The sequence below is a fragment of the Mesoplodon bidens genome (assembly GCF_964165515.1).
Source record: "Mesoplodon bidens genome assembly, chromosome: 1".
Lineage (NCBI taxonomy): Eukaryota > Metazoa > Chordata > Mammalia > Artiodactyla > Ziphiidae > Mesoplodon > Mesoplodon bidens.
Window position 1 is genome coordinate 194,906,617 of NC_138176.1, and position 27,000 is coordinate 194,933,616.

At 43.4% G+C, this 27,000-nt stretch overlaps 1 protein-coding gene across 6 annotated transcripts in view; it reads left to right on the forward strand.

The window, feature by feature from the left end:
* Nucleotides 1–27,000, forward strand: part of AFF1 (ALF transcription elongation factor 1) — a 213,702-nt gene that overhangs the window by 110,369 nt on the left and 76,333 nt on the right. For 3 of the 6 annotated variants that reach the window (XM_081238196.1, XM_081238198.1, XM_081238199.1), the window contains 2 exons: nt 8,155–8,278; nt 9,047–9,967. In XM_081238196.1, coding sequence (XP_081094322.1) covers nt 8,155–8,278; nt 9,047–9,967 — 1,045 coding nt within the window. Of the gene's footprint in view, nt 1–8,154; nt 8,279–8,604; nt 8,646–9,046; nt 9,968–27,000 lie in introns of those variants that run through there. The other 3 variants (XM_081238197.1, XM_081238200.1, XM_081238201.1) reach the window with 2 other exon arrangements.

Below are 27,000 nucleotides of genomic sequence, written 5' to 3' on the forward strand. Positions count from 1 at the left end.
AGCATGTCGCTCGTTAAAAGTGAAGTGACTCACTTTTTTCCCTCCAAGCTTGCCCAGGTAGAGGCTGTTTCAATTTAAAACTCATAGTATGCCTTTAAGGTATATGAAGTATCTTAAAGGTTGATTGAATTTTGCAAAATGGAGTCACAACTCTTCTGGTATTTTAATGAGGCTGAGCATTTTGTGGCAAGCAGAAGTGAGTAGCAGAGAGAGCTGTTAGAGATGATCCTTTAGGAGCTCCTCCAGGAAAACACCTGTGACATACTGCTATTTTGTCATTTCGCTTTGGCTGGTGTTTATTTTTTATATCATATCAGATTTTGTTTTAGGATTAAGTGATGTTTTCTTTATATTTATTGTGTGTGTTAAGTGATGGGGCAGGTAATGAAGGTGATATCCTTGAAAGACTTAGCTGAGTGATTTTTATCATGAGAAAGCCGGTTGTGAATTCTTTCACGTGCACAGAGCGGGAGATGAAAACATTTTCCATTCTTTGAAGCAACATTTCTTCTGCCTTCAAACATGGAGCCACTTTGATTGCTCATTTTAAAATGCATTTATGAGTGATACGGTTTAATGACAAAAAAAAGTTGGACATTTTTTCATAAAGCCAACGTGCAAAATGTTCTCTGATCCCCGGATTGTAGGAGTAGAGGGCATGGAAACAAAGGCCAGAAGATGGACTTACAAAGTCAACAGGGGCTTCCCTGGTGGCGCAGTGGTTGAGAGTCCGCCTGCCGATGCAGGGGACACGGGTTCGTGCCCCGGTCCGGGAGGATCCCACGTGCCGCGGAGCAGCTGGGCCCGTGAGCCATGGCCGCTGAGCCTGCGCGTCCGGAGCCTGTGCTCCGCAATGGGAGAGGCCACAACAGTGAGAGGCCCGCGTACCGCAAAAAAAAAAAAAAAAAAAGTCAACAGGGGTGGCTTCCAAACTAAAAAAGTCACTTGCGCGACGAGTAATCACCCAAGCCTGCTGTCCTTTTGCCTCTGTCACTTTGTGATGTATGTCTCCACTCTCTAATCCTGAGTTGCCTACCTTTTGTGAACAGACTTATGAGTTTTATGTTTTGCTCTATCCTTTGTACGTTCAAACCAGAATGGCATAGTGCTGCTAAAACAGTGAAAAGACTCGTTCTTTTCGAGAATTAATGCACCCTGTCGATTTCAGGATTTACCCTGTCCTTCCCGCCAAATGCCTCTTCCATGTCCATGAAAATGAATACACAGGAGAAATGGCACTCTATCCTCTGAGAGAGAATTTAACTTTTAAACTTGAGTTGGTCACATCCATCAGAGGAAGGTCTGTGCAAAGGGACCAGTCAAGGGTGATAAATGGGTAGTCAGCTGTGCACAGCCTGCCCTGTGGGCTGAGTTGCCATGGAAGCGCCTGGTGGCATTCGGGGATCCTGCATGACTAACCTAGATTAGCAGCAGGGCCCTTGGGCTCAGCCTGGGGAAGGTGCTTACAGCCAGATGATAGCAGAGCCAACACGCCCCCCCCCCACCCCACATCCCAAGCCCAACGTGGGCCTTCCTTCCCCTCCTTCCACATAGGCTCTTTCCTTTTCTGGTGCAGGGGAAAGAGAAAAAGGGGGGTCACTCTCACTAATCCTTACAGAGCTGTGATTTCTTCATTTTATCTCAATGCTCTAATGCATGGGCCCATACCCCCAAGGAGAAGCATTTGAAAAGTGGGAGTACATGTGCCCTGACAGGCCCCAGCATGGCGTTGACCAGACGACTGCATTCAGGGGCTGACTGGGCAGCTCTGAATTCCTCAGGAGTTTCACCACCTCTCTGAAAGCGAGCGCACCCTGGCAGGTTTTAGCTTTCCAAGCTTTGTTCAGGCTCCCGTGATGCTGATGGAGAGTGGTGGAATTCTGTCAGTGAAAACATCTGTGGCGCAGCCCACCTTAGTAATGGCTTGTGAGTCTCATATGTCACCGCTCTCTCTCACCAGGCACTGGAAATTGAAGCCTGTGGTTTCCCCCATCGGTCTTTCTAGTTCACTTAATAAAAAAAAAAAAATGTGGTAGAGGAGGTGGTTTGATGTATTTTGCAGAAATCTTTCCGAGGCATCGGTGTTGAAACTTGCAGATGGTGGACAGTAGTATATGATCCAAAAGCAAGAACCTGCCTACTGTGAAGTAAAGTTATTCCCTATCTAAAAATATTTTTGCACACTTTTGGTGGAACTCATGGATGTCTGCTGGGTGGTCTGAATTTGCACCCGCCCCCCCTCCCTGGGCGGGGGGACACGTCAGCACGTGGACTTGTTTTTGAATGCAGCCAGCTGCTTCACATCACCATGTGACTTGTCCACCCCTCCCCTCCCCCAGGTGGGAACTCCTGGGCTGACCAGAAAGCTGGCACTGAGGCCCTAGGAACATGGCCTAGGTCAGCCAGCCAGAAGTTAATGGGAGTGGAGCCCAGTATCGGGCATATAATGGCTACTTTAGTGCAAGTTTATTTATAGCCTGTTCTTGAAAGAAATTAAGGTGAAGAGCCCCTTAGCACATTAGAGATGACTTGTGAATCCAGAGGTTATTTTGGGGTCAGTGACCTTAAATCTGTAAACTTAAAAAAGGCTCTAACATAAGAATTGTGGCACCAGTTTTTATAATTTGAAGAGCAACTTCTTGCTGTCATGCCCCTCCCACCCCCCCGCCCCACCCCCAGTTAAGAGGGCCCTCTGTTGGGTCCGGCAGGGACAGACCTATATGGATACATTTAAGGGAACATGTGTTTTATGACTCTGAGATGCTCCGTGGGCAGGGATAATACCTGAATTGTCGATGTGTACCTCTTTGAGACTAAGGGATTATAAGCAATTATGAGTTGATTGTAAATTAGCACATTTTAGCATGCCTTCTTTGTTTGTTCTATTTAATATAGCCTGAAAGCTTTACTAGCCACTGAACTGTGACTCAGAACGGAAGCTTTGGTGTCAGGCGGCTTGCACTTGAATTTTCAGGTCTCCCATTTAATAGCAAGTTAATCACTGAGCCTTATTTTTTTTCACCTGGGAAATGGGATTAATCATCTCCCTCTCACAGAGTAGTTGTGAATATTAAATAGGAGGCTGATGTGATTGGCCTAAAGCTGTGCCCACTGATTCGCAGTGGGGGCCGTCCTTGACTCTGGTGCCCTCATAATTGCTATTGTTTCTTGGTAAGCCTAAAGCGATCCATACAGCCCCCAAAGACTGTGCTTTCTTGTACTCTTCAGAACCACCTAGAAACTTAACATGCAAATATCAGGTGCCACATCAGATTGAATCAGAAACCCTGGGGGCAGGTCTCTGTGATCTGTGTTTGAACAAGTCCTCCAGGTGCTTGGATGCTCACTGAAGTTTGAGCACCTCTTATCTAATGCAAAGAGCCATGTAGAAATCAGTGAAGGAGAACTTGTACAGTCGTCCCTTGGTACCTGCAGGGGACTGGTTCCAGGACTGCTGCTGACATCAAAACCCGTGGATGTTCAAGTCCCTTATATGAAATGGCCTAGTATGGTCCTTCCAAGTCTGTGAGTTCCACATCTCCAGACATGGAGGGTCAACTGTAACTCACTCTCTGTGAACAGTGACAAAGTCTGACAAGCCTGATGTTGGGGTGAGGTTCTCCTGTGAGAGCAGGAATGCTTTTTTTCCCCTTCATACTAGAGGAAAAACTGCCACCTTCAATTAAGAGAAGTGGTTGTCAACTTGTAATTACTCAAAGGTAATTACAGAGTTTACGAATCACGTAGGACATTTACTGCTTCCTAAAGTCCCCTCATTTAAAATTCTTCCATCCACCCTCTCCTTGCTCGTACCTTGGTTTAAAAACAACAATGGTGTGTAAGAGGCTGAACAATGGTTTACCCATGCTACTAATTGTGTTAATGTTTTTAAAATGTAAACTTCCCCTGATTTCAAAATGGAACCAAGAAAAAATGCTCATGAAAAAATTTGCCTGATACTTGTAACAAACCGTTCCTTAAGCCATTGTAAACTTAATAATAAGTAAAAGCCAAATAAACCAGAAAGCTGCCCAGTATGACTGGCAAAACCCTGTTAGTTGCAAGGAGAAGGTAGACAGCCTAGAAGAATGAGGGCTCACAGCTTATCCTATGTCATCATCCTGGGGCTTGGACTGGTCCCTTCCTGTTTCTTCTGCCGCCTTCTGCCCTGCCCAGGGGCCTTGGTGAGTGAGACCCAAGAAGGAGTTGCCCAGCAGACAGTGTGGGTGAGAGTGAGTTTTACTCACCAAGTTTAGGCCTCATAAAACTCATCCTACCAGTGACACTTGTGATATCTTTTCCTCACCTCACTATTTTTGGGTTTCTCAGTTGAAGGGTGATGGTGAATAAGAAAAAAAATACACTCAAAGCTCATCTCAGAATTGGTATAATATTACGTATGTCTGCCAGTGAAATCTGGGAGTAGCTTTTAATAAAACTTTTTTTTAAACTAATGAAATCAGACCTTTAATTAAGCAGAATCCTTAATTTAGTAGAATTCCTGCCCGGTAGGAGGCCTGTGCCTCAATTTTTGAATCCCAAAGCAGTAAGCCAGTGTTTGGAATTTTGTAAATTTGGGTTCTTCTCATTATTTTTGTAGCAGCTTTGATTAGTTTGGAGTAAAAATCTAGAAGTGTGCTAAAGCCTAACTGATGTTGAGATAAAGCCGAGCTGATCGATTTAGAAATACTTTAGTAATTTTAAAACCACTGTAGCTTTTCTTAAACGTATGTGCAGTTGACAGGAAAATTAAGCAAGGACCCCGAGCAGCCTGATAGTTGAGGTGCTCCTGTTACACACGCTCGCTTTTCAGTCTGGGACTGAGAATTTTGCCATTTGGGGTGCCCTTTCTGAGGCAAAGGTAGCGATTACTCAGAAGTGGGCAGAGGTCTGCCTCTTAAAGCAGAGCCATAGGCCGGGAACATTCAACAAGCAGTCCAGCTATGGAAACTCCACTGACATAACCAGCAGAAACAGACAAGGGAGGACTCCCTTTGCGGTGAGACTAGCAGAGCAGACACCCTTGCAAAGCGGCTTCCCCTTCTTTGTGCACCCTGCGTGGGCTCTCTGTACCAGGTAGCTTTGGAAAAGAGAAGCTTGGGAGTTCAAGTTGCTTAGAGGGCAGTTGCATGCCCTACCCCTCCCTGCGAACAAAGTGGCTGTGAAGCAAGTTGGAAGGAAAAAAATTATTTCCTGATCAACCCTCTTTTTTGGTTCCCATGGTTGGATGTTAATGTTACACATTGTGTGTGTGTGTGGTTTTGGGTTTTGTTTTTTGCAGTACACAGGCCTCTCACTGTTGTGGCCTCTCCTGTTGCGGAGCACAGGCTCCGGACGCGCAGGCTCAGCGGCCATGGCTCACGGGCCCAGCCGCTCCGCGGCATGTGGGATCTTCCCGGACTGGGGCACGAACCCATGTCCCCTGCATCGGCAGGTGGACTCTCAACCACTGCGCCACCAGGGAAGCCCCCGTGTGTGTGTTTTGAGCCAACAAGAATTACCAAAATTGGGGCTTCCCTGGTGGCGCAGTGATTAAGAATCCACCTACCAGTGCAGGGGACGCATGTTCGAGCCCTGGTCCATGAAGATCAGACATGCCGTGGAGCAAATAAGCCCGTGCGCCACAACTACTGAGCCTGCGCTCTAGAGCCTGCGAGCGACACCTACTGAGCTTGCGAGCCACAACTACTGAAGCCCACGTGCCTAGAGCCCGTGCTCCACAAGAGAAGCCAGTGCAGTGAGAAGCCTGTGCACTGCAATGAAGACTAGCCCCCACTCGCCACAACTAGAGAAAGCCCGCGCACAGAACGAAGACCCAACGCAGCCAAAAATAAATAAATTAAACAAAAAAAAAGAATTACCAAAATCATAAAACAATTGAAAGGAATTCTTGAGTGATCAACAGGTCCATTTTGCTACTGTCAACCAGAAATAAGTCTGTCTGAAATGTGTGAGATTCAGACTTCTTAAAGAAGACTTCATAAGCCAGTTTCTGTTTTAGTTTTTCCTCAGTGCTTTTAGTATGTTGACTAACATAAATGTTCACTTTGCTGTTCTCTTAAAATCTGATATGAAGATACCCATCATCTAGGAAAAGTTTTTGCTACGGTGATCTAAGCAGATAATTCTTTACTACATCCCAGTGAATTCAACAGGGTAGCTTAGCCTCCTGCACCCGCGGCCCCCCCTACCCCCGCTTCCCACAACCTGTAGATTGAAGGGCTATGGAAATAGCAGACACTCATTTTTTAGATGATTATAGTTTTTTAAAAACTGTTTTTGCACGCCGTGTCTTTCAGAGTTAAATTTAAAAATTACAGGTGATATACTGTAAGCATAGTGGCTGTTTTTAAATTTAAAAACATTTACTGTTTAGCTTCTATGCAAAGTACCACGCTTTAGCACCAGGAGGCAGAAAAATATGAGAGGTTCTATTATGATGGGCTTGACATTCAAGGTGAAAGGGGAGAAGGGGAGGGAACCAATCAGTATATTAAGTCAGGTGGATTTGAGAAAGCCTTTAGAGTGGGTGAAATTGGAATCACTCCCGATCTTCCGCTGGTAGCTGAAAATTGGGGATAGGAGTATGTGGTTGAGAGAGACGGAGAGGAAATTCGTGTGATTAGAGTGAAAGCATCGAAGTCCAGGATATCACCGAGGAGCAGGGAGTGGTCTGGCGTGACTGAAATACAGAGGTGGTTTGAGGGAGTTTTGTAGGTAAACTGGTCCTGGAAGAATGCTTATCTTTCAGTAAAAGGGGGTTCTGGGGTGGGGGTGGATTAGAGCAAGAGGCTGCCCTTTACCGGGTGTGTTTGGGGAATGGACATGACTGTTAGGTAGAATGCATATGGTAGGCCTGCAGGGAGACAGCAAGGTAATTTCTAGGGTAGGTCCGTGCTAGATTATGGGGGAATTTTAATGCCAAAGCAAGGGTTGAGAGTTTATTCTGCAGTAGCAAAGAGCCATTGAACGCTGGTTATTTTAAAATACGGATGGTGACATGAGAACCAGAGCCTTAGATTGGATTTCTCTCCTTGAGAAGGCTAAATTAGAGGGACAAGATGTGGAGGCAGGAAGACCAGTAAGTAGGCTCTTGTCAGAGGAAGTCAGAGAAGTTCTGAGAGGGCCTAGGTGCCGGGAAAGGGGTGGGGGAGGGTGTCTGACATCAGGGCTAGAATTTCTAAGGTATGTAGAGCCTTGGAGAAACAGTTGAATATTTTCCGATTTATTCACATAATGTTGGGGGGAAAGATTCAGTAGATACTCTAAAGCAAGTCTATGAGGACAAAAGTCTTAATAGTTCTTATTTTCATTATTCTTACATATCCCATGTCAGGGTTGGGAGGGCGTGGCCCGAGTTGCTGACCTAAGGCAAGCCCACTTTTGGTTTGCATGCTAAAACTGCACTCTTTCCGGTTTCCAACCTCTCGTGATTTGTTTGCCAGTAGTTGCATTTTTAACCCCTTTGGTGCCGGGGCTGACGATTTAGGATACATTTTTATGTGGTTTAAGTAGTGCGATCAGATTATAGTTTCTCAGTAGGTAGAGCTGACATCTAAAATTGGATTTTCCCATCCTTGACAATTGAAATGATAAATAAAAGTTACCTTTTCAGGTTTACATGCCAAGACTCTTCCAGTAGAGTAGGCTGAGAATAAAGTAAATGCTGTTTTGGGTGCCTGGTAATCTTTTAATTATGAAATAAGCCTTTGGATTTTAATCTTCCAAAATATAAAATACTGATCCAGGAAAACAGCCTTTTTAAAGTTCACATCCTGCTGACTCCTTCAGATGAAAAGCGTCCACCTCTACCCTGTATTTTGCAAGGCGAAAGTAAAAATATCATTAATCTTGTCTCAGTCCCACCACTGACTATAAAAGACTCTTCCATTTGGAGTCAGTCCTGAGCCATGAAGCCAGTAGCCCAGAGTGAACGCTTAGTTTTCCAGAAGCAGGACCCGAAGCTGGAGGGTCGCGGCCAGCTGACTGAGGCCTTAATCTAGGAGTGGGATGAGGGACTTGGGCTTTCTTTAAACCAGCTCCCTTGTCATCAAGGCTTCTTGAGCTCTCCTTGCCTCCCTCACATGTGTACGTATGCACAGCAAAGCTTGGATACTGATAAACTTTGTTTTTGTTCTTTTGTGGCATCTGAAGCAGCTTGTACAATGAAGAAAGAAACCTGCTTCGAATTAGAGAGAAGGAAAGACGCAACCAGGAAGCTCACCAAGAGAAGGAGTCATTTTCTGAAAAGATTCCCCTTTTTGGAGAGCCCTACAAGGTAATTTCTTTCTTTCTTTTTTTAATATATTTATTTATTTTTGGCTACATTGGGTCTTTGTTGCTGCGCGAGCTTTCTCTAGCTGGGGCAAGCGGGGGCTACTCTTCGTTGCGGTGTGCGGGCTTCTCATTGCATGGCTTGTCTTGTTGCAGAGCATGGGCTCTAGGCGTGCAGGCTTCGGTAGTTGCAGCACGCGGGCTCAGTAGTTGTGGCGTGCGGGCTCTAGAGCGCAGGCTCAGTAGTTGTAGCGCACGGGCTTAGTTGCTTCCGCAGCATGTGGGATCTTCCCGGACCATGGCTGGAACCCGTGTCCCCTGCATTGGCAGGTGGATTCTTAACCACAGCACCACCAGGGAAGTCCTACAAGGTAATTTCTTGAATATGAGAAAGTCTGATTTATCACCATATTTGACTTCATGATGAAAGTGAGTTTGAACAAGGGTCACACTTGTGAAAATAAGACAACTTATCCTAGAGATCGTTTTTGAAAACAAAATATGAAAATCTTCTGAACCTCGGTAAGTCAAAATTACCAAAGTTTGTGGTTTTCTTTTGTAATGTTCGTCTCCTGTATTTAGTAATATTTGTCCATGGCAGGCTTCTCAGCAGGGGAATTGAGTCAAAATTGCATGTTAAATTCTGTGTTACACATTAAATTGAGGTGTTTCTTTTCTAATGGCATTATGTAACATGGTTTACTGAACAGTGGTTTTCCTCACCCTCTTTTTCCCCCTCAGTATCTAACTCTGCTGTCTTTTCTTTTTTTAGACAGAAAAAGGTGATGAGCTATCCAGTCGAATACAGAACATGCTGGGAAACTATGAAGAGGTGAAGGAGTTCCTTAGTACCAAGTCCCACCCTCAGCGCTTGGATGCTTCTGAAAATAGGTTGGGAAAGCCAAGATACCCCTCATTTCCTGAGAAGGGGAGCAGCATTCCATCTCACTCCTTCCACACTAGTGTCCACCACCAGCCTATTAATACTCCTGCCTCTGGACCACTTCCTATTGGTACCATTAGCCACAACCCAAAGATGGCGCAGCCGAGAATGGAACCAATGCCAAGTCTCCATGTCAAAAGCTATGGCCCACCGGACAGCCAGCACATGACCCAAGACCGCCTTGGTCAGGAGGGGTACAGCTCTAGTCATCACAAAAAGGGTGACCGCAGGGCTGATGGAAACCACTGTGCTTCGATGACAGACTCAGCTCCAGAGAGGGAGCTTTCTCCTTTGTTCTCTTTGCCTTCCCCGGTCCCCCCTTTGTCACCTGTACATTCCAACCAGCAGACTCTTCCCAGGACGCAAGGAAGCAACAAGGTTCACAGCAGTAACGGTAACAATAAAGGCTACTGTCCGGCCAAGTCTCCCAAGGACCTACCGGTAAAGGTCCATGACAAAGAGACCCTTCAAGACAGTTCAGTAGCAGTTGCCAGCCTTGGGGTAGCCCCTCCCCAGCCACCTTCTCAGACTTTCCCCCCACCCCCCCTCCCCTCAAAAAGCCTTGCAATGCAGCAGAAGCCCACAGCTTATGTCCGGCCCATGGATGGTCAAGATCAGGCTCCTAGTGAGTCTCCTGAACTGAAACCACTGCCGGAAGACTACCGGCAACAGAGTTTTGAAAAAACAGACTTAAAAGTGCCTGCCAAAGCCAAGCTCACTAAGCTGAAAATGCCTTCTCAGTCAGTCGAGGTGAGTGGAAGTTCATATCTGAGGTAATTCCAGTGTGAAGAAAGATTTGAGGTGGAAGTTTCTGGAGGTTTAGGGGCAGGGGTGTCAGTGGCCTTTGTTCAGCAGTACAAGCTGCTTTCTGGCTTTAGGATCTCGTTGACCCACAAGAAACTCAGGTCTGAAGTGGATTACTGATGACAGATATTGAAATGTGATTCGTAGAAAGTTCAAAAAAAATCTTTTTATTGAGCCATGATTTACATACAGTAAAATATAGAGATGGGAAGAGGATAGTTTGCTCTGTTTTGAAAAATGGATACACCTGAAAAATGGATACACCTATACAACCCATAACCTAATTGAGGCAGAGGACATTTATTTATATCATGAGAGTTTCAGGAAGGTTTTGAGCTGTCTTTGATTTTGGAGGGGGGGGCTTTGGGGAACACTGACTTCTTTAAAGACACTGTAAAGAAAAAAAATTTCTTTGGTTAATACTTCCTCTGCCCCAGTTAGTTTTTCCTGAGATCCAAACCATAAAAAAATGAAAACAAGAGGTCAAAATGTTGGAGGCGAATAATTATTTTTTAAAGATTTGTCCCCTATAAATTATAAGAAACTGTGAAACTAAATTTCTGTTCTAATATATTTTATTTACCACCTACAAAAGAAGAGTGGAGGTGTGATGACATCTCATTTGAGAGAGTCACAAATATAATATAGAACGTTTTTCAACTATGGCTTTTTCAAGTAAACAACATACTTTATCTTTTTAAACAAAGGACAGATTCCTTTTTCTGCTCCTTTGACAAATGGCAGCGTGGTGTTTGAATGAGGAGAATCAGAGCACACATTCTATCACTGAAATTCTAAATTAACACCAGTTCCTCAAATTCAGATTTGTAGTGCAAAGTGACATGTTTGAAGTGAATTTATTTTAGCGCTTATCTGTTAAGGTAAAGTCTGTGGTTGAGTTACATCCATTGTATAAACATTCTAATTTGCATATCCAGTCCTCAAAGACTTGTATGTGCACCCAGATACCAGCTTTACATCAGTTTTACATAGTGCTAGAAGGCAAAATTCCTTAAGGTTTAAAAAAAGAAAGGAAAAAAAAATTCCAGGATCCATAGCTGGAAAGATAACCCTTATCTTGAAGGAGGAAAATCTGTTCCTTTGTGGTGTCAGCTTTTGGTTTAGGAGAGGTTAGGGTTCTGTCCATAGTCAGCTGTTGAGCTGGAGTGTCGCCGGATGTCTTCAGAATGTGACTGGTTTGGAGGCTGAGGAAAAATTAGAAAGGAGTAAAGCACGTGGTAGAAATGACCAAGATGGCAGAACAATCCCTGTAACCCCATAAGCTATGCAGATTCACTGCAATGAGCCATTTATTGAACATTTTGTGCTCTGATGGGCAGTAGGGGGAGGGAACAGAATGAAGGTGGAGAAGAATAAAGTGAGATCTTCCCACCTCCTACGGTCAGTCAGCCTACCTTATAATTCAGAAAGAACTTAATGGAATTTTCTTTATTTATCAAATAAGGTCTGTTATATTTTCCTAGTTTAAAAAGAAAAAAGAGGTAAGGGGACAATTGAACATGTTTTCTTTAAAAAGAAAACTAAGCAACTAAAAATTGCTTTAAAACAATTCTAAGACCAATTAGCAAATATTTGCATTGTCTACCAAATACCCAACCATATGCAGGGTGGGATGCCAAAGAAGTACTGGTCCCTGCCCCAGAGAGACGACAGTCTAGCGTGGAGATCAGCCTACACATGTGAAACAGTCAGAGAACTGTCTGCTACTAGGTGCATAGAGAAAGTTTCGAACATCAGCCTTAAGACAGTTAACCCATGTAAATTCAACCAACAGGTTTTCTGGTAGACCTTTTAGGTTAGAGGATCCCGGTTAACCTTTTGCTTTCCTGGTGAAAAAAAGATAAGGTGAGTTGAGATTTCTCCAGGGTCTTACAGCTCCTCAGATTTAATACATATTTCAAACATAGGACCACATTAGATGGTCCTTGCATATTTTCTGAGTGGACAGTTGAACAAAATCATCCATAGATGTGGTAAGAGAATGGGGTTTTCTTGGCTTTTCTTGACCTGCTGTCAACAATTGAGTAGATGTAAACGTTTCATCTTCAGCCTGTGTTTGCAGTCAACCTTCATTTTAACATGATGGCTCCCTCTGGCCTCTAAACAGGGTTCTCAGGCCAGTGGCAGCTGTGGTGCTAACTGCCTTGGAGCCCCTGGGTGGTGTTGGTGGCATGGGAGGGTGGAGCTGAGGGGTCAGGCAGATGGAGGGCTCTGGGCAAAGAACTTGTAATGAAGGGGGAGTAAGTCTGGGAAACAGGGATATTGGTGCTCTCTGGCGAGTGTTTAGATTTGGTTTAGTAAGATCTCACGTTTCACAGACTTACCATTAATTTTCTGTTTGTAGACCCAATAAAATCGCTATTTTTTTAAGGTTTTAAAAACATGTAGGGGCTTACCTGGTGGCTCAGTGGTTAAGAATCCGCCTGCCAATGCAGGGGACATGGGTTCGAGCCCTTGTCCGGGAAGATCCCACATGCCACGGAGCAACTAAGCCCGTGTGCCACAACTACTGAGCCTGCGCTCTAGAGCCCGTGCTCCGCAACAAGAGAAGCCACCGCAATGAGAAGCCCGCGCACAGCAACGAAGACCCAATGCAGCCAAAAATAAATAAATAAAATAAATAAATATTTTTTTTAAAAAAGCATTTAAAAAAACCATGTAGATTGGATTTTTAAAATCTCAAATTAAAAAAAATATATTTATTTTTTTGGCTGTGTCGGGTCTTAGCTGCAGCACGCGGGATCTTTAGTTGTGGCATGCGGGCTCTTTGTTAGTTGTCAGATTTTAATATTCTGGTGAATCAAAGGAAAGCATAGAGGTGGGGGACAGCAAAAGCGGGGAATTAACCCCAGAGCAGGTAAATTCTGAATATGAAACTGGAATGGTAGCAATATCTTGGGCTGCTTGTGGCATTGGGGCAGAAGAATAGAGAATGCCAGGGTGGAAGGGGAAGTTGGCTGTTGGTAGAGCCATGGGAAGGGGCATGGGGATAGCTAAGTGGTTTTCCTTTATTTGCCGCATTTGTCCTAAGGCACGTCGGAGGAGGTTTTCTTTCCTGGCATTCTGAGTGTGTGGGTTTTGTGGTTTGTTTCATTGCTTCTCTCCCCCACTGCTTCCATCCAACAGTATTTTAAAAAAATGGACCAAGATGGGAAAGTCCTCTTGTCTGTCTGGCACTCCTTTATTCTCAGGCCACATATGTATGAGTTCCTTGCTATTTTCTGTCCTTTCACTTCGTGGGAAACACTTGGTTTGTGTATTTTAGTTGGTTCTCCTAAATAATGGTATTCCTTTCTGGGATAAGTGATGCTCACGGTTAACACTTAGTCTTTCCTAAAATCCTACAGGAAAAAAATTATCAAAAGGTCAACATTCTGACTAAATAGAGGCTAGAGCACACAGTGTACACTGGATTTTTCTCTGGGCATGTTGGTTTTAGTTTTGTGTCAACTGGAAGATGTATAGCATCTTGAAATGACCCATCTGAGGATATAGCCAGGACTCCACGATGTCACAGGGATGCCTACCAGCTGTAGAGTTGCCACATCAGAGACCGAACTGCCCAAATGGAAGGCTGAGATTCCTTTCTAGCTCTTTCTACCGGAAGTTAACAAATGAGAGTGAGAGGAAAACCAAGGCATCTCTGTGTGAGCGTTCCTGAGTGTGGGCCCTGGACTGGAGTGGATGTGCTTAGAGGCAGATAGGCATTTTACTGAAAGGGAGAAATGGATTAAGTTGAGGTGGGCATATTAAATTGTGTACTGAATTTAGAATATTAGAATTTTAAGGCTAAACCTACAGCCCTTTCATTTTGCAAATAAAGCTTAGGAAGGTGAGGTCACTTAATTTTGCTACAGTTTAGTTAGTAGCAGAGCCAGAGTTAGAATTCTCAGTTCTATGATCTTTCTATCTCTGCTTGTTAAGTATGCATGGAGACCATAGGAGGATCTTGAGCAGGGGAGTGATATATCTACTTTCTCTTTTTGAAAAAGATCATTCTGGCTCCTGGGTGGAGAATGGCTTGGAGGGGCAAAGGTGGCAGAAGTAGGGAGGCCAGCTAGGGGGTGGGAAATGACGATGGCTTGGCATAGGATAATAGCAGTGGACATGGTGAGAAGTGGACAGATTCCAAATATATTGGGCAGGGGAGTAATAGGGCTTTGTGATTGACTGGAGGTGGGAGTGGGCCTGAGGTGCAAGGGAGAGTGAGGCATTAAGGAAGGTCCTACTGGAAAGGTGTGGATGGTGGGATGATACCTGCTCCTGAGATGGAGTTGACCTGGGTGGAACAGGTTTAGAGGGAAAACCAGGATGCTCTGGATGGATCACATATTAAGTTTGAGATGCCGTTATATATCTAGGTAGACATGACAAGTTGGCAGTCATCGGTAGTAGATCAGCTCAGGGAAAATGATAAGTTTGGATGTTTGTGGTGGAGTAAGAACCACAGGAGTGGAGATAAACGAAATGGAGCCAGCATTCAGTTAGCACACAGCACAGGTTAGTCAAGTCAGGGAAATAGGCAAGAGAGTAACAGATCACTCCAAGGAGAAGTCCGGGAACGGGGTGTCCCAGCACAAGCAGTGGTCTCGGTCTAGCATGGTCTCAGAACAAGCATGAGTGGGAAGTAGCCCTCTGCTTGGACAGAGCCTCCAGCAGTGCCCACGTGGAACAGCTCTCAGCAGGGGGAAATTGGGTCCTCCAGGGAAGAGCCTTCAGTTGCTCAGCTCAGTGGGCTCATTTTAAGGAGTTTATCAGTGGGTGTAATGGTCTTACTCTAAGACATTCACAGTCCTATGGTAGACTTTTCAAAACAACTAATACAGAAGTTCACATTGGCCACTGGGACTCCATTTTGAACTACTTAACATAGCTTAAATCCTGTAAGTTTCACACAAGATGAGTAGAAATCATAACACAAAAGAAATCTCATCTTAATACTGGGAATAATAAATTTGGGCTGTGTTTGCCTATGGTGGATATTTAAAGCTTTGGGACCAGGCAGGTGTAGCTGAGAAGGCCCTAAACCAGGCCCTCCCTGGCTTAGCTTTACCTGTGGCAAGGGCAGGAGCGGGAAGAAATGGGGTCCTGCTGGGTCTTCAGAAGCAGAAATTGAAGATCATCTTGAAAACTTGAGAATCTGCTTATAAATTAGGGGAAATTATAGGTTTCTGTTTTTTCACTTAGGGTTTGAAGTGTACGTGTAAATAATACAATTATCTTAATTTAAGCAAATAAGTCACTGGAACCTAGCAGAATTTGCCGTCAATTTAAATTTGCTACTGCTTCTACTTCCTTATATGGCCCTACTCCATTGCCCTCCAGAGAAATCTGGCTTTGAGTCCTGATGGTTTCTGATTTCTGCAGAGCAATGGCTCTTTTCCTTGTGGCCTCTCATGACATCATTTGGGAACATTTTCTGATACCAAAGCCTTCCACCTAATTTCCAAGACTCAGGTGTCACCTGCAGCTGTGAATTCATTGTTGGACTACTTTGACTCACGGCAACTCTTAAATTATGCCGTCCGTTTTCAATAAACTGCCAGCCTAATAGAGTGAAATAATCCACAGTGGAAAACTGTGATAGTGATTCACTTTGCATTCATGTATGCAAACAACCTTTCCTACTTTCTTATTTAGCTTTCTTATCTTAAATCCTGAAATGAGGAACTTCCCCATTATGAAATGATCTAACCCTTCAAGAGGTGCACTTGCGGTGTGTCGATGGTGTATGTTCTGCTGATGAGTCACTCAAAATATAGTTAAGCTCCCTGTCTCCCATATATATCATCAGTTCAGCAACTTTTAACTAAAATTTTTAGAGTACCTACTATGTGGCAGGCCTAATGCTGGGGATGGGGTTACAATGGCGGGGAAACCCCAGATGATTCCAGTCCTCTTGGACCTTAACTATCTAGTTAGAAACTGACTCTATTTAAATAACCACTCAGATCAATGTGTAAGAACTTTGGCAAGTTCTATAAACGAATCTATAAACTATTATAAGGTTGATAAAGGGGTGTTGTGGCTTAGAATGTAGGAGCTTAGGGATGAATTCTCTGGGGAAGTATTGAGTGAAACCTGAATGGTGAGTAGAAGTGAAAAATGTGAGGGGTTGTCTGAGTCCATTCGGACTGCTATAACAAAGTACCACAGACTGCGTAGCTTGTAAACAACAGAAATTTATTTCTCACAGTTCTGGAGGCTGGACGTCCAAGTTCAAGGCACCAGTATGGTCATGTTCTCGTGAGGACTCTCTTCCGAGTTCCCAGCCAGTGCCTTCCTGCTGTGTCCTTACATGGTGGGAGGGGCTAGGACTTTCTCTCTGGAACTTCTTTTATAAGGCATTAATCCCACTCGTGAGTGCTTTACCCTCATGACTTAAGCATCTCCCAAAGGCCCCCATCTCTTCCTATCATCACCTTTGGATTAGGTTTTCAGCCTGAATTTCGGGGACACATAAATATGCAGACTACAGTAGGTGTGTTAGAAGTTAAAACAGCATCAGTATTCCAAGCAGAGGGAAAGTATATGCCAATGGTTTATGCCATATGAAATACAGAGACCATTATACGTTTTCTTGGGTTCTAAACCCAGTACTGTAGATCAAATGGAATTTGTGCATTCATTCTGAAACTTGGTGGCAAGTCTGAATCACCTGGGGGAAGCCTTTTAAAAATACAAATGGTTAAAAATAAAAATTCCCAGGTCCCCTCATAGGAGATTGATTCAGCAAGTATACAGGTGGGCTCAAGTACGTGTAGCTGATTCTCATGAGGTTTCTTCTAGAGCCTGGCAATGAAACTGTTCCAGAAGAGCTGATAACAGGCCACAAGGAGTTAGAGAAGGGCTCCCTTCCCGCTGGTTCTGGAGTCTCCCTTGTGGGCCCTCAGACAAAATGATCACCTGAATTGATGGGACTACTTGTCCTGAGCAGGACATGAGAGAAGCCTCAGGGAAGAAATAAGGGAGTAGGGCCCCCAGAACTACATACACTCTTCCTCTACAGCTCATGTTTTGTTTTGTTTTGTTTTGTTTTTCTTTGGGTCCCCAACATTTTCAAGCTCATGGGGAAAGTAAGATTCTGATACAGCCTTATCTAGCTTCACTCAGTTTTCTAAAAATGTTTTTATTACAGTAGTTCTTTATTGGAAATGTAAGTTAGATTTCATGAGCTAGAGCTCAGGTAACTTGGGCAGACCTACGTGACTTAAATGTTTGTTGGAAAAATGATAGCAAGGTTTTCTGTGTGCACAGTTCCCTGACGATGTTGAGTGTCTGGGCAGAATACGTCCTATCTACAAGAAATAATGAAGAGCAATAACCTGTATCTGCTTGGAGGATGGCTAAATTTTAGACCCCAAAATATCAAATATAGAAGTTTAAAAATAGTGGCAAATGACTAACAAGTTTTAGAGCAGAAGTTGCAGGCAGCCTGAGTGCTAGACTGGACCTGCAGACTATTTTGTTTTGCCTGTATAATGTGTTTTTCTTTTTTCTTTCTTTTTTTTTTTTCCTCCCTCTGAGCCAATATTTACAAACTGGAGAATTCTGGTGAAAAATCAGATTTTCAGTTTCACCAGCTAGAGCTGAGTAGATTCTGCCACCTTTAATTTCCTGATCCTGGCGATTTTTTTTTGAGTTTGAAGAAACTCTTTAAACTCTGAAGGAAACATTTTAAGTAATATAGGCAAAATATTTTTGGAAGAGCTACAAAAATTGCTGGAAATGAGTTAGTGCAGAGAACAGAATTGTTTATAGAAGCAAGAAGAAAGCCTGCGATCAAACCTGGAACATCTTTTTGGGTGGTATTAATTGGAGTTGTTTTCCTTGTACGTTTTACTTTCCATTCCTTCTCAAAAGGCCAGAAGTACATTTGGTACCAGGATAAGAAATTCCTGTTCCTCCTCGTTGTTTTCACACTTGAGATGTTTGTGGAGGGTTATTGGATCCCCCCTGGGTCCCTCATGCTGTGCCTCTGCCAGAATGGAGACATTCACCGCTTCAGAATCTTTCCAGGCTGTGCGCTCTCCCAGGCTCTCATGTGCCACCCGAGTCATTTTAGCTCCTCTCTAGATTAATTGTGTTTTATTCTCAGCCAACTGATAATCTTCAGGGACAGAAAACCAGATATTCCGAGGGGAGTCCTGCTGGCGACTGAGTTAGTGGTTTTGATTTGGGCTGTTTTGGTGGGGGTGGCCAATATGCATGAGATATTTCAGCCGAATTCTTTTTAAGAGAGGATTCTGGTTCATGTTATCATAACAAGTTATTTTTTGTTTGTTTTGTTTTTTTTTTTTTTTTGGCCATGGATTTCTCCTCTCCATTTGCCAAGATCTATTTGAAAATCATTTTCCAAGGTTAACTCTGCGGCATGTTCACATTTTCTAAGAACTTTCTAAGCAGTTAGTTTTACATTGATATTGTTCCTTTTTTAATTGTTGAAATCCCTAGGTCGACCATTTTTCCCCCCTGCCAGATGTTCAGGGTCCACACACACCATTAGATTTCTCTTGAACTTCATTTTATTCCCTATTTAAGCTTGGCCTACTTTTTCTCTGCTTTTTTCCATCCCCCTAACCCTGTGGTAATTTGTCAAGTCCATTCTAATCTCCTTAATCCCTTTGGCTGAAAGGTTTTGAGGTTTAATGTTTTAATCTAGGGGCCTTAGTGTTTAAGTAATTAGAGGTCCTATTTCTAGTTCTGTCCCTTAGATAAATCACCTTAGGGTTTTTTGGTTCCAATTTACAGAAAATAGAACTCCAAAAATTCATATTGGGTAAGATTGAAGCTTTGAACTGCACTGCATGAATTGAGAAAGGAAAGTAAGTATTCTGTGCTATTCAGAGTCCCTGCACTCATTCTTACCAGCTCAGGCTTTATGGATTCTTTTCCTTGCAGCTCAATTTTTTAAATATTCTACCCCGAAGCAAACGTTTGCTATTGCATTTTAGAGAAGAAATTTTTAATAGAATTTCACGCTATAATTAGAGTTTATGTTACTTCCAACATTTTTTTCTCCTCATGCCTGAGAACATGTTAATTTGGGAAAAAAATTTATTTTTCCTATTACCAAATAATCTGGACATTCTTACAAAATGTTAAAAAAAAATCTTTCCTGTCAGGAAAAATTTAGTCATAGAAGGATTCACTTTTTACATTCTAGGTTTCTGCCATTTTGGTCAACAATATTTGAACACCCACTAGATACAAAGGGGAGTTGATAGGAGAGAAAGACACTTGGCAGTACATTTATTACATAGCATAAAAAATACAAAGTATAATCAGTATGAAAAGGTAATATGGAACTACTAATTATAGCCATATAATGCTCACACTGTTCTCTAGTGCACTTTGTGATAGGAACTGTTCCAAATGCTTTATGTGAATCAACTTAATCCTCACAGCCATCCCATGTGGTACCATCCCATGTGGTAAGCAGTGTTACTGTGGCTGTTTTACTGAGAGATTTACAGAGGTGCAGAAAGATTCATTTGTTCAAGTTTACCCAGGCCTTAAGTGCTGGATCTGGAATCCATATCCAAGTAGTTTGGCTCCAATCCATGCCCTTAACTATGACACCTACATCATATTGCCTTTCATTTTTTTTAGAGTTGACTTTTGAAGCACTTTGGGTATTGACGAAAATGCATTCCAGGCAAAAGGATTGAGAGAAAAGACGTAGAGGCAAGAAACGGTGCAAAATTTAGTAGGGGTAGCTGGGCCTTTGGTTCAAGGAGATCAGGTAGAGGCAAAGGAACTTGACCTCACTGTGTTGTCAGTTTATCCTTCTGTACAGTGGGGCTGCTGGATGCAGGGTCATCCATATGAAGTGCTTAAAACAGTACTGGGTACATAGGAGAAGAGCTCAGTAGGTGGTGGTAGGAGTGATTAGAGTTAAAATTTGAGCTGGGCTTTAAGGAACAAGGTAGAGCTATCAAAATGAGCAGGTAGAGTTGCCGAGGAGACAGTAAGACCCGGAACAGGCTCCTGTGTATTGGAGTACCCTTGAGCATGTGGGTGGGATCAGATCAAAGGGATCACGAATGCCCAGTTAAGATGTTCTAGGTGAATAAAGCCCTAAACATTCGATTTTCAAGTGTTAGACAAATGAAGAGCCTAGGGAAGGAAAGCCTTTGCTTGGGGGTTGTTGAGCTTTTAAAAACTGGTTTGCCAAGGTGAGGGGCCACCGACCGCCCTTCCCATCCCTGCCTGATGGCACAGGGGCATCCTGCTCACCCCTGAAGAGCAGCCTTCCCATAGTTTGGCAACCCCTGGTGTAAATATTTCATTTTACAAAAGCTTATGCTCTCGGAAATACTTTACTGCCTCCCCCCAACACCCCCCCCCCCGCTTTTAATTCCCAAAGCACTTGCTTATTTGTTCCCTCTTGATTGTCACAGCAACCTCGTGAGTTAGGCAGGGCAGTTGGCACGAATCACCATTTTACATGCCATGGAACTGAGTCTCTAAGAAGTTTAATGATTTAAGCTCATAAGTGGCAGAGCTGGGGGCACGAAACCAGGACCCTTAACTTCTAGATGCAGTAGTCTTTCTGCCACACAGCGTGTTTTCTGTGGAGTCATGACCCCTTGAGTAACACTTTTATTTAAAGCGTTAAGAGCGCTGTTTTTCTGCCTGGCCTTGCCTAGTGTCTGCACCTGATAAATCATGCAGATGTTGGGTGGCACAGATCATTCAAATGAGAAGATGATTCCAACTCATTCTTGGTGGTGGCCGCCATGTGGCTTGCTCTGAGTCCTTTAACTTTGCTTCTGCCGTTTAGTGGAGGTGGCCACCAGGTATGAAATCTCAGTTCTTTCCACCTACGATGATTCAAAAGGAAAAATTCCGTATCCATGCTCACCAGTTCTCTCTTTCCTTTGATCTCTGAGAAGGAGGTGTTCTCCCTTTCCCCCATCCACCTGCACACCCTTTTTGCTGCCTTAAACCTTTCCCCCATCACTTGGCTCTTTCCTAACAATCTGTAGTTACATCAGGCCTTTCCTAGCTGAAAGGGCAAAACAAAGCTTTCCTCACTCCTGTGTCTTACTCTAATTGCTTCTTTCTCGTTCGCTTTACAGCCAAAACTCTGGAGACAGAAGAGGTAAACATTCTGTGCCTGCTTCCTGTCCCCCTATCCACTCTGAACCCACTGCAGGCCAGCCTGTACCTCCACCCTCCAACACGCAACCCCTGGGGACACCTCCTGATGCCCAGGTCAAGGAGTGCTCTTGAGCGTAGCCTGCTTGACCTCTTCATGGCATCTGACACTGTTGACCGCCATCCCCGCAAACACTGCCCTTCTCTGTCCTCTGCTCTTTCTTCTATGTCTTTGGACATGCTTTCATCTCCTCCAGAGGCTGCCTCTCCCGCCCTTCCCCAGGGTCTGCCCTCAGCCATCTTTTCTCCTTCTACAGCCTATCCCTGGTGATCTCATCTGCACTTAAGGCTTCAACTGTTGAAATACTGATGACTAGGCTTCCCTGGTGGAGCAGTGGTTGAGAGTCTGCCTGCCGATGCAGGGGACACGGGTTCGTGCCCCGGTCCGGGAAGATCCCACATGCTGCGGAGTGGCTGGGCCCGTGAGCCATGGCCGCTGAGCCTGCGCGTCCGGAGCCTGTGCTCCGCAACGGGAGAGGCCACAGCAGTGAGAGGCCCGCGTACCGCAAAAAAAAAAAAAAAAAAGAAATACTGATGACCGCCAAATTGATTTTTGTAGCCTGAAATTCCAAAAAGTTTTCTGAGCTCTACATCCTTTTATCCAATTGTCCACTGGGCTTTTCTTGTTGATGTTGCAGAGGCATCTCAAATTGAACCTGTGTACAGTGGATTTCATGATATCTGCCTTGCCCTGGACCTCTTCACACACACAAAACATTCTCCTTCCTGGTCATGAGTCTCAGTTCCTTTCCGTTCTCTGCTTTATCCATTTGGCAGCCCAATCCTATGGGGATTACTTGGTAAATATTGAAAGTGTCTCCTTTTCTCCATTCCTCACTGCCCCTTTATGGTTGAGCTTTTTGTCACTTTCTTGAACTCTTACAACTTGCTTCTAACCTGTCTTCCTGCCTTTTTTTCTTCAAACTATCTGCCACACGGTTCCACAAGAGTTACTATATGAAAACCGGATGAGGTTATCCTAGTTTAAGATCCTTCAGTCCCTCTTCTTTGCCTTCAGGATAGCAATCTCCAGTTGCTTTCTTCCTTGTCTCTCCAGGCTTGGGTGGTGACCCTCCTGCCCGTGCCTCTCAGCCCCGCTGATGTCACCCAGGCCCTTTAGCGAGGATATTCCCCCTGTGCTCCTGGTGCCCACACCTCCAGTCTCAGCACTCCTCCTTGGCATTGTCCTCTGTGTGCTTCTCCAGGTGGGAAACACTTTGAGGGTGGGGTCATTTGTCTCACACGCTTGTTTGTCCTTTGTGTATAGCACAGGTGAGGACTGGGGAAAACAGGGCTCTTTCCTGCACTGTGCTCAGCTTGAGAGTTCTTACCCTGTTCACTTTGATCTGGAGTCTGAAATATAACCTCTAATAAATGTTGGAGCAGAGGGGGGAAACTATTGGATGTGAGACTGAATTTTCTATTTTAGGACACTGAGATGGGAAGAAGCCACTAAGTTCAGTAATTTTTTAGAGGAATTGTTTGACTTACCATTTTCAGCCTATTTATTTCCCAGGTAATTTTAGGTATTGTTATGTGTGGATTTGAAAATAAGCAACATAATCTTATTACTAGGTGTTCTCAGTAGAGTTCCAGCCTTAAATTGCTGTGCTTTTCAGTACTGAGTTTAGAGATTAATCAGGTGGTTTTATGTACTATAAGAGTTGGAAAGTAATGATTTTTTATGTATCTGTCATGTATATAGGTGCTTTCCTCTGTACTAAATAAGACACCAGATTTCCTTTAGTATATGGGATGAAGTGAGAGAGTAGCATTGACATATATACACAACCAAATGTAAAATGGATGGCTAGTGGGAAGCTGCTGCATAGCACAGGGAGATCAGTTCAGTGCTTTGTGACGACCTAGAGGAGTGGGACAGGGAGGGTGGGAGGGAGTCTCGAGAGAGGGGGTATGGGGATATATGTATACATATAGCTGATTCACTTTGTTGCACAGCAGAAACTAACACAACACTGTAAAGCATTTATACTCCAATAAAGATGTTAAAAAAAAAGAAATATATAAGTGGTACTTACATTAAAATTGCTGTTAGTCTCAAAGGATTCTCAATTTTAAATATTTTGCCATTGAGTGATTCACATTTTTGGGAATGAGCCAGCCATTTTGGGTAGAGGCATTAACTCCTCTAGACCACTTGGGTATCATTAATTGGTATCCTAGTAACTTAAGAATTATTGACCCTGAAAATGCCCAACTGGCAGCCTGGGTTTAATTTTCTGGTAAGATTAATTATCTTGCAGTAAAGGGTAAAACAGAGACACCAGGGTCCTTTATGTCCCTTATGTTCTCTCAAGATTCCAGTGAATTAGTTGCTAAGATGAGGGAAAACACTGGTGGTGTTGTTCTGAACCTAATTGAGTCCTTTATTATGTTATGACTCACCTATAGTTCACAGATTTATTCCGTGCAAGTCATATAAAATAACTACACTGTGGTTTGTTTTGCTTCCTTGGTTCATGTTTCTCGCGATCTGTCAGGCCGCTGTTGCCAGTCCCAGGCTTTGGCAGGAGCCCGTGCGGCAAAGAGGAGACCATCCCAGGTCGGCAGTGAGGCTGCCTCATGCTTTGTTCCCTCAGGCAGGCGTGCTTTTCACCATCTCTTGGAGGGAACTGAAGATGTTCATTCTCTTATGTGGGACTATGTTCCGCATACAAAGAGACCCTTCTCTTCAAAATGAGTGTGTTTTCCAATCTCTTGTTCCCTCCTTTGGGAGAGAAGGAAGCTTTAAAGTCAGTGCTGGAGGGCGCTCATGCGGAGATGTCTTTTATGGTGTGTGGATTTAGTTGCAACATGTGAAAATTAGTAGATTTCACACTGAAATCTGTATTTTGATTCTTTTTTTTTTTTCTTAAAATGCTGGAAGCATTGGCAACATAGGACTTGTATTCCTGAAGAACAGAAGTTGGCTTGCCCCAGCCCTCCTGCGCCCCTCCTGTCACCTGCCTGAGCCCTGTGAGTGTTGGTGCTCTCTCCCTGAGAAGTACAGAATCGATTCTCTGTCCCTGTGATTCTGCCTCGCTCTGGGCACATCCAAGCGATGAGAACCCAGACGTGCAAAAGACATATCTTTTCAGAAAGGTTTATACTGCAGTATGTTTAATGGCATCTAGTTCAACTAAAAAGGGGTTGATTTTCAAACTTTAAATGAAATTATATAAAGTCGGTCCTACTTGGTTTCTTTATCTTTTTGCCCTTGTTTCCAAAGGTGAAGATGTTTTCCTATAAACCTTTAAATGTGTGATTTAGACACTTGTTCATATTTTAGTTAAAGAAAAAACCCCACAAGGTTAGCCTACTTGACAACTGCCCCCACCTTCTTAACATTTTTTTTTTTAAGGTTTTTGCCGCTACCAGAAACAGTGGAACATGGATTCCTATCCTCCTTGTCACCAAGTAGAAATGTGCTCGGTTAGTTTTTTTTTTCCTGTGTGTGACAAGGGAGTGGATAGTCACTATGCTCTTTTCTACTCTAAAATATTATGGTTCTTTTATTAAAAAGAGTTTGAATTCTAGCAGTTGAACTGTGATGCTGTTTCCTATACCAAGTCCATCAGCATATCCTTTAGTACCTTTTATTCTAAATTACTTTTCTTGTTTTTATAGTGACTAGTAGGAAGTTGGTTTTCAACACCCATTCAGCAAACAAGAGCTGCTTTCCTTCCTTTGATCTTAGCAACATATATATGCTTTTGTTTTTATATCGTGAACGGCTTTTATTGGTTGCAACAGGGAGGGTGGACACAATAGCTCTGGCTCCTGTGGGGACTCCAGAGACTCCCTCACCCCCCGCCCCCGCTGCCCCCCTCGCCGCCAAGGAGCTGGTCTCAGCAATAGGGATCCTGTAATTATATAGACAACTCATGTTTAAGTTTCCATAGTGTACAGGTTCTATAGGGTGTAATTTTCTATACTTGTACAAGTATACTTAATTAGTATAAGGTACTGTTAAGAACTGGGGTGTGATTGTTTTTGGAGAATTTCCAAACTATTCTTTTTTTGTTGGATGTCATTTTTACTCCTAGCAATACCATTGCTGAGAATTTTGATGTCTTAATAATTTTATAACTAGGGATGAATAATAAGTATATAATAGAACGTGTAATCCACAGAATGCTAAAAACTCTGGATGTTTTTGGAGGGTAGGAAGATATACTTGAAGATTTTGGGGAGGTGGGGTGGAGTGCTGATTAAATGGGACTTTTAGGCATTATAGGTAATAGTCAAGAGCATGGATTTTGTTGTTGTTTTGATATTTATTTATTTGGCTGCGTTGGATCTTCGTTGCGGCACGTGGGATCTTTTTTTTTTTTTTTTGCGGTATGCAGGCCTCTCACTGTTGTGGCCTCTCCTGTTGCGGAGCACAGGCTCCGGACGCGCAGGCTCAGTGGCCATGGCTCACGGGCCCAGCCACTGCGCGGCATGTGGGATCTTCCCGGACCGGGGCACGAACCCGTGTCCCCTGCATCGGCAGGCGGACTCTCAACCACTGCGCCACCAGGGAAGCCCTACTCGAGATCTTTTAGTTGAGGCTTGTGGGATCTTTTAGCTGTGGCTTGTGGGATCTAGTTCCTTGACCAGAGATCGAACCCGGGCCCCCTGCATTGGGAGCGCAGAGTGTTAGCCACTGGACCACTAGGGAGGTCCCAAGAGCATGGATTTTGGATTAAGGAAGTTTTGGGTTTGAATCTTGTCTTTACGTTGAATTAGCTGTTAGACCACAGGCAAATTATTTAACTATTAAAAATTACTGCTTGAGCCTCAGTTTCTTATCTTTAAAATAGAAATAATAATAGAATCTTTTCTTAAAGTAATTGTCAGGCTTAAATAAGAAAATGTTTGTGAAACCCTCAGATCAGTGATTGGCATATAGTAAATATTTAATAAACAGATTCGGTATCACATCATTATAGTTATTTTAACACTAAATGTCTGAGTAAATATAGTGGATTTATTTCTTTGCCTTGGCTTAGAATCTGAAGTTTAGGTAGCTGAAAAGTTTTGAATATTAAGGCTTTAAGGAAATATTAAGTGGGAGGTAATGTTTCTAATGAATAACTGCAGTCAGAATACTTGGGCTCATTTTCTTCCACCGTTAAAGAGGGACATTTCTACCTGAACCACAGGGCTGTTGTGAAAATGAAATGGGATATATTTGCCTAGCATATAGTAGACTGGGATATCCCACCTTCCCTTGACAGTAAAAGCAAATTTCACACTGTGGGAAAAGTGTATATTACCCATCTTCAGGTTATCTTTCTTGACTTTACAACTATGTTTAGGAGTCACCAGGGTCTTAAGAAGTATCCTAATGGTTTGGGTTGGTTTGATGGTGTTTCTCTCAGCTGTTTTGGTGAAGTAATGAAATTCTATATCATGGGTTTAATTTTATTCATGTTTAAAAATATGATGCTTTTTAAAATAAGAGACGAATAAATATTTTGTGCCATTAATAAAGTATTGAGTATCTGCTGCATTTTCAGGATTCCAGAATTGTACTAGTTGTTGTGAGAACTATAGGGGGCTTTCAGTTGTATTTGGGCATCATGAAACATATGGAAAAAAGATTATTGTACTGAATTGCACATCTTAATTTTGTGTTCTGGGTGACAGATCCAGTAAGGAAAGGCATGGGTAGGCGTATTCTCATGTAATTTTTGAAGGATGGACAACACTTGTGTGCGAATAAAGTAGGATGATTTTACAAGGTAGGGGGATCGCTACAGCTTTACTAAAAAACATCAACAAGATGTCCCAAGACGTTCCATTCAGCA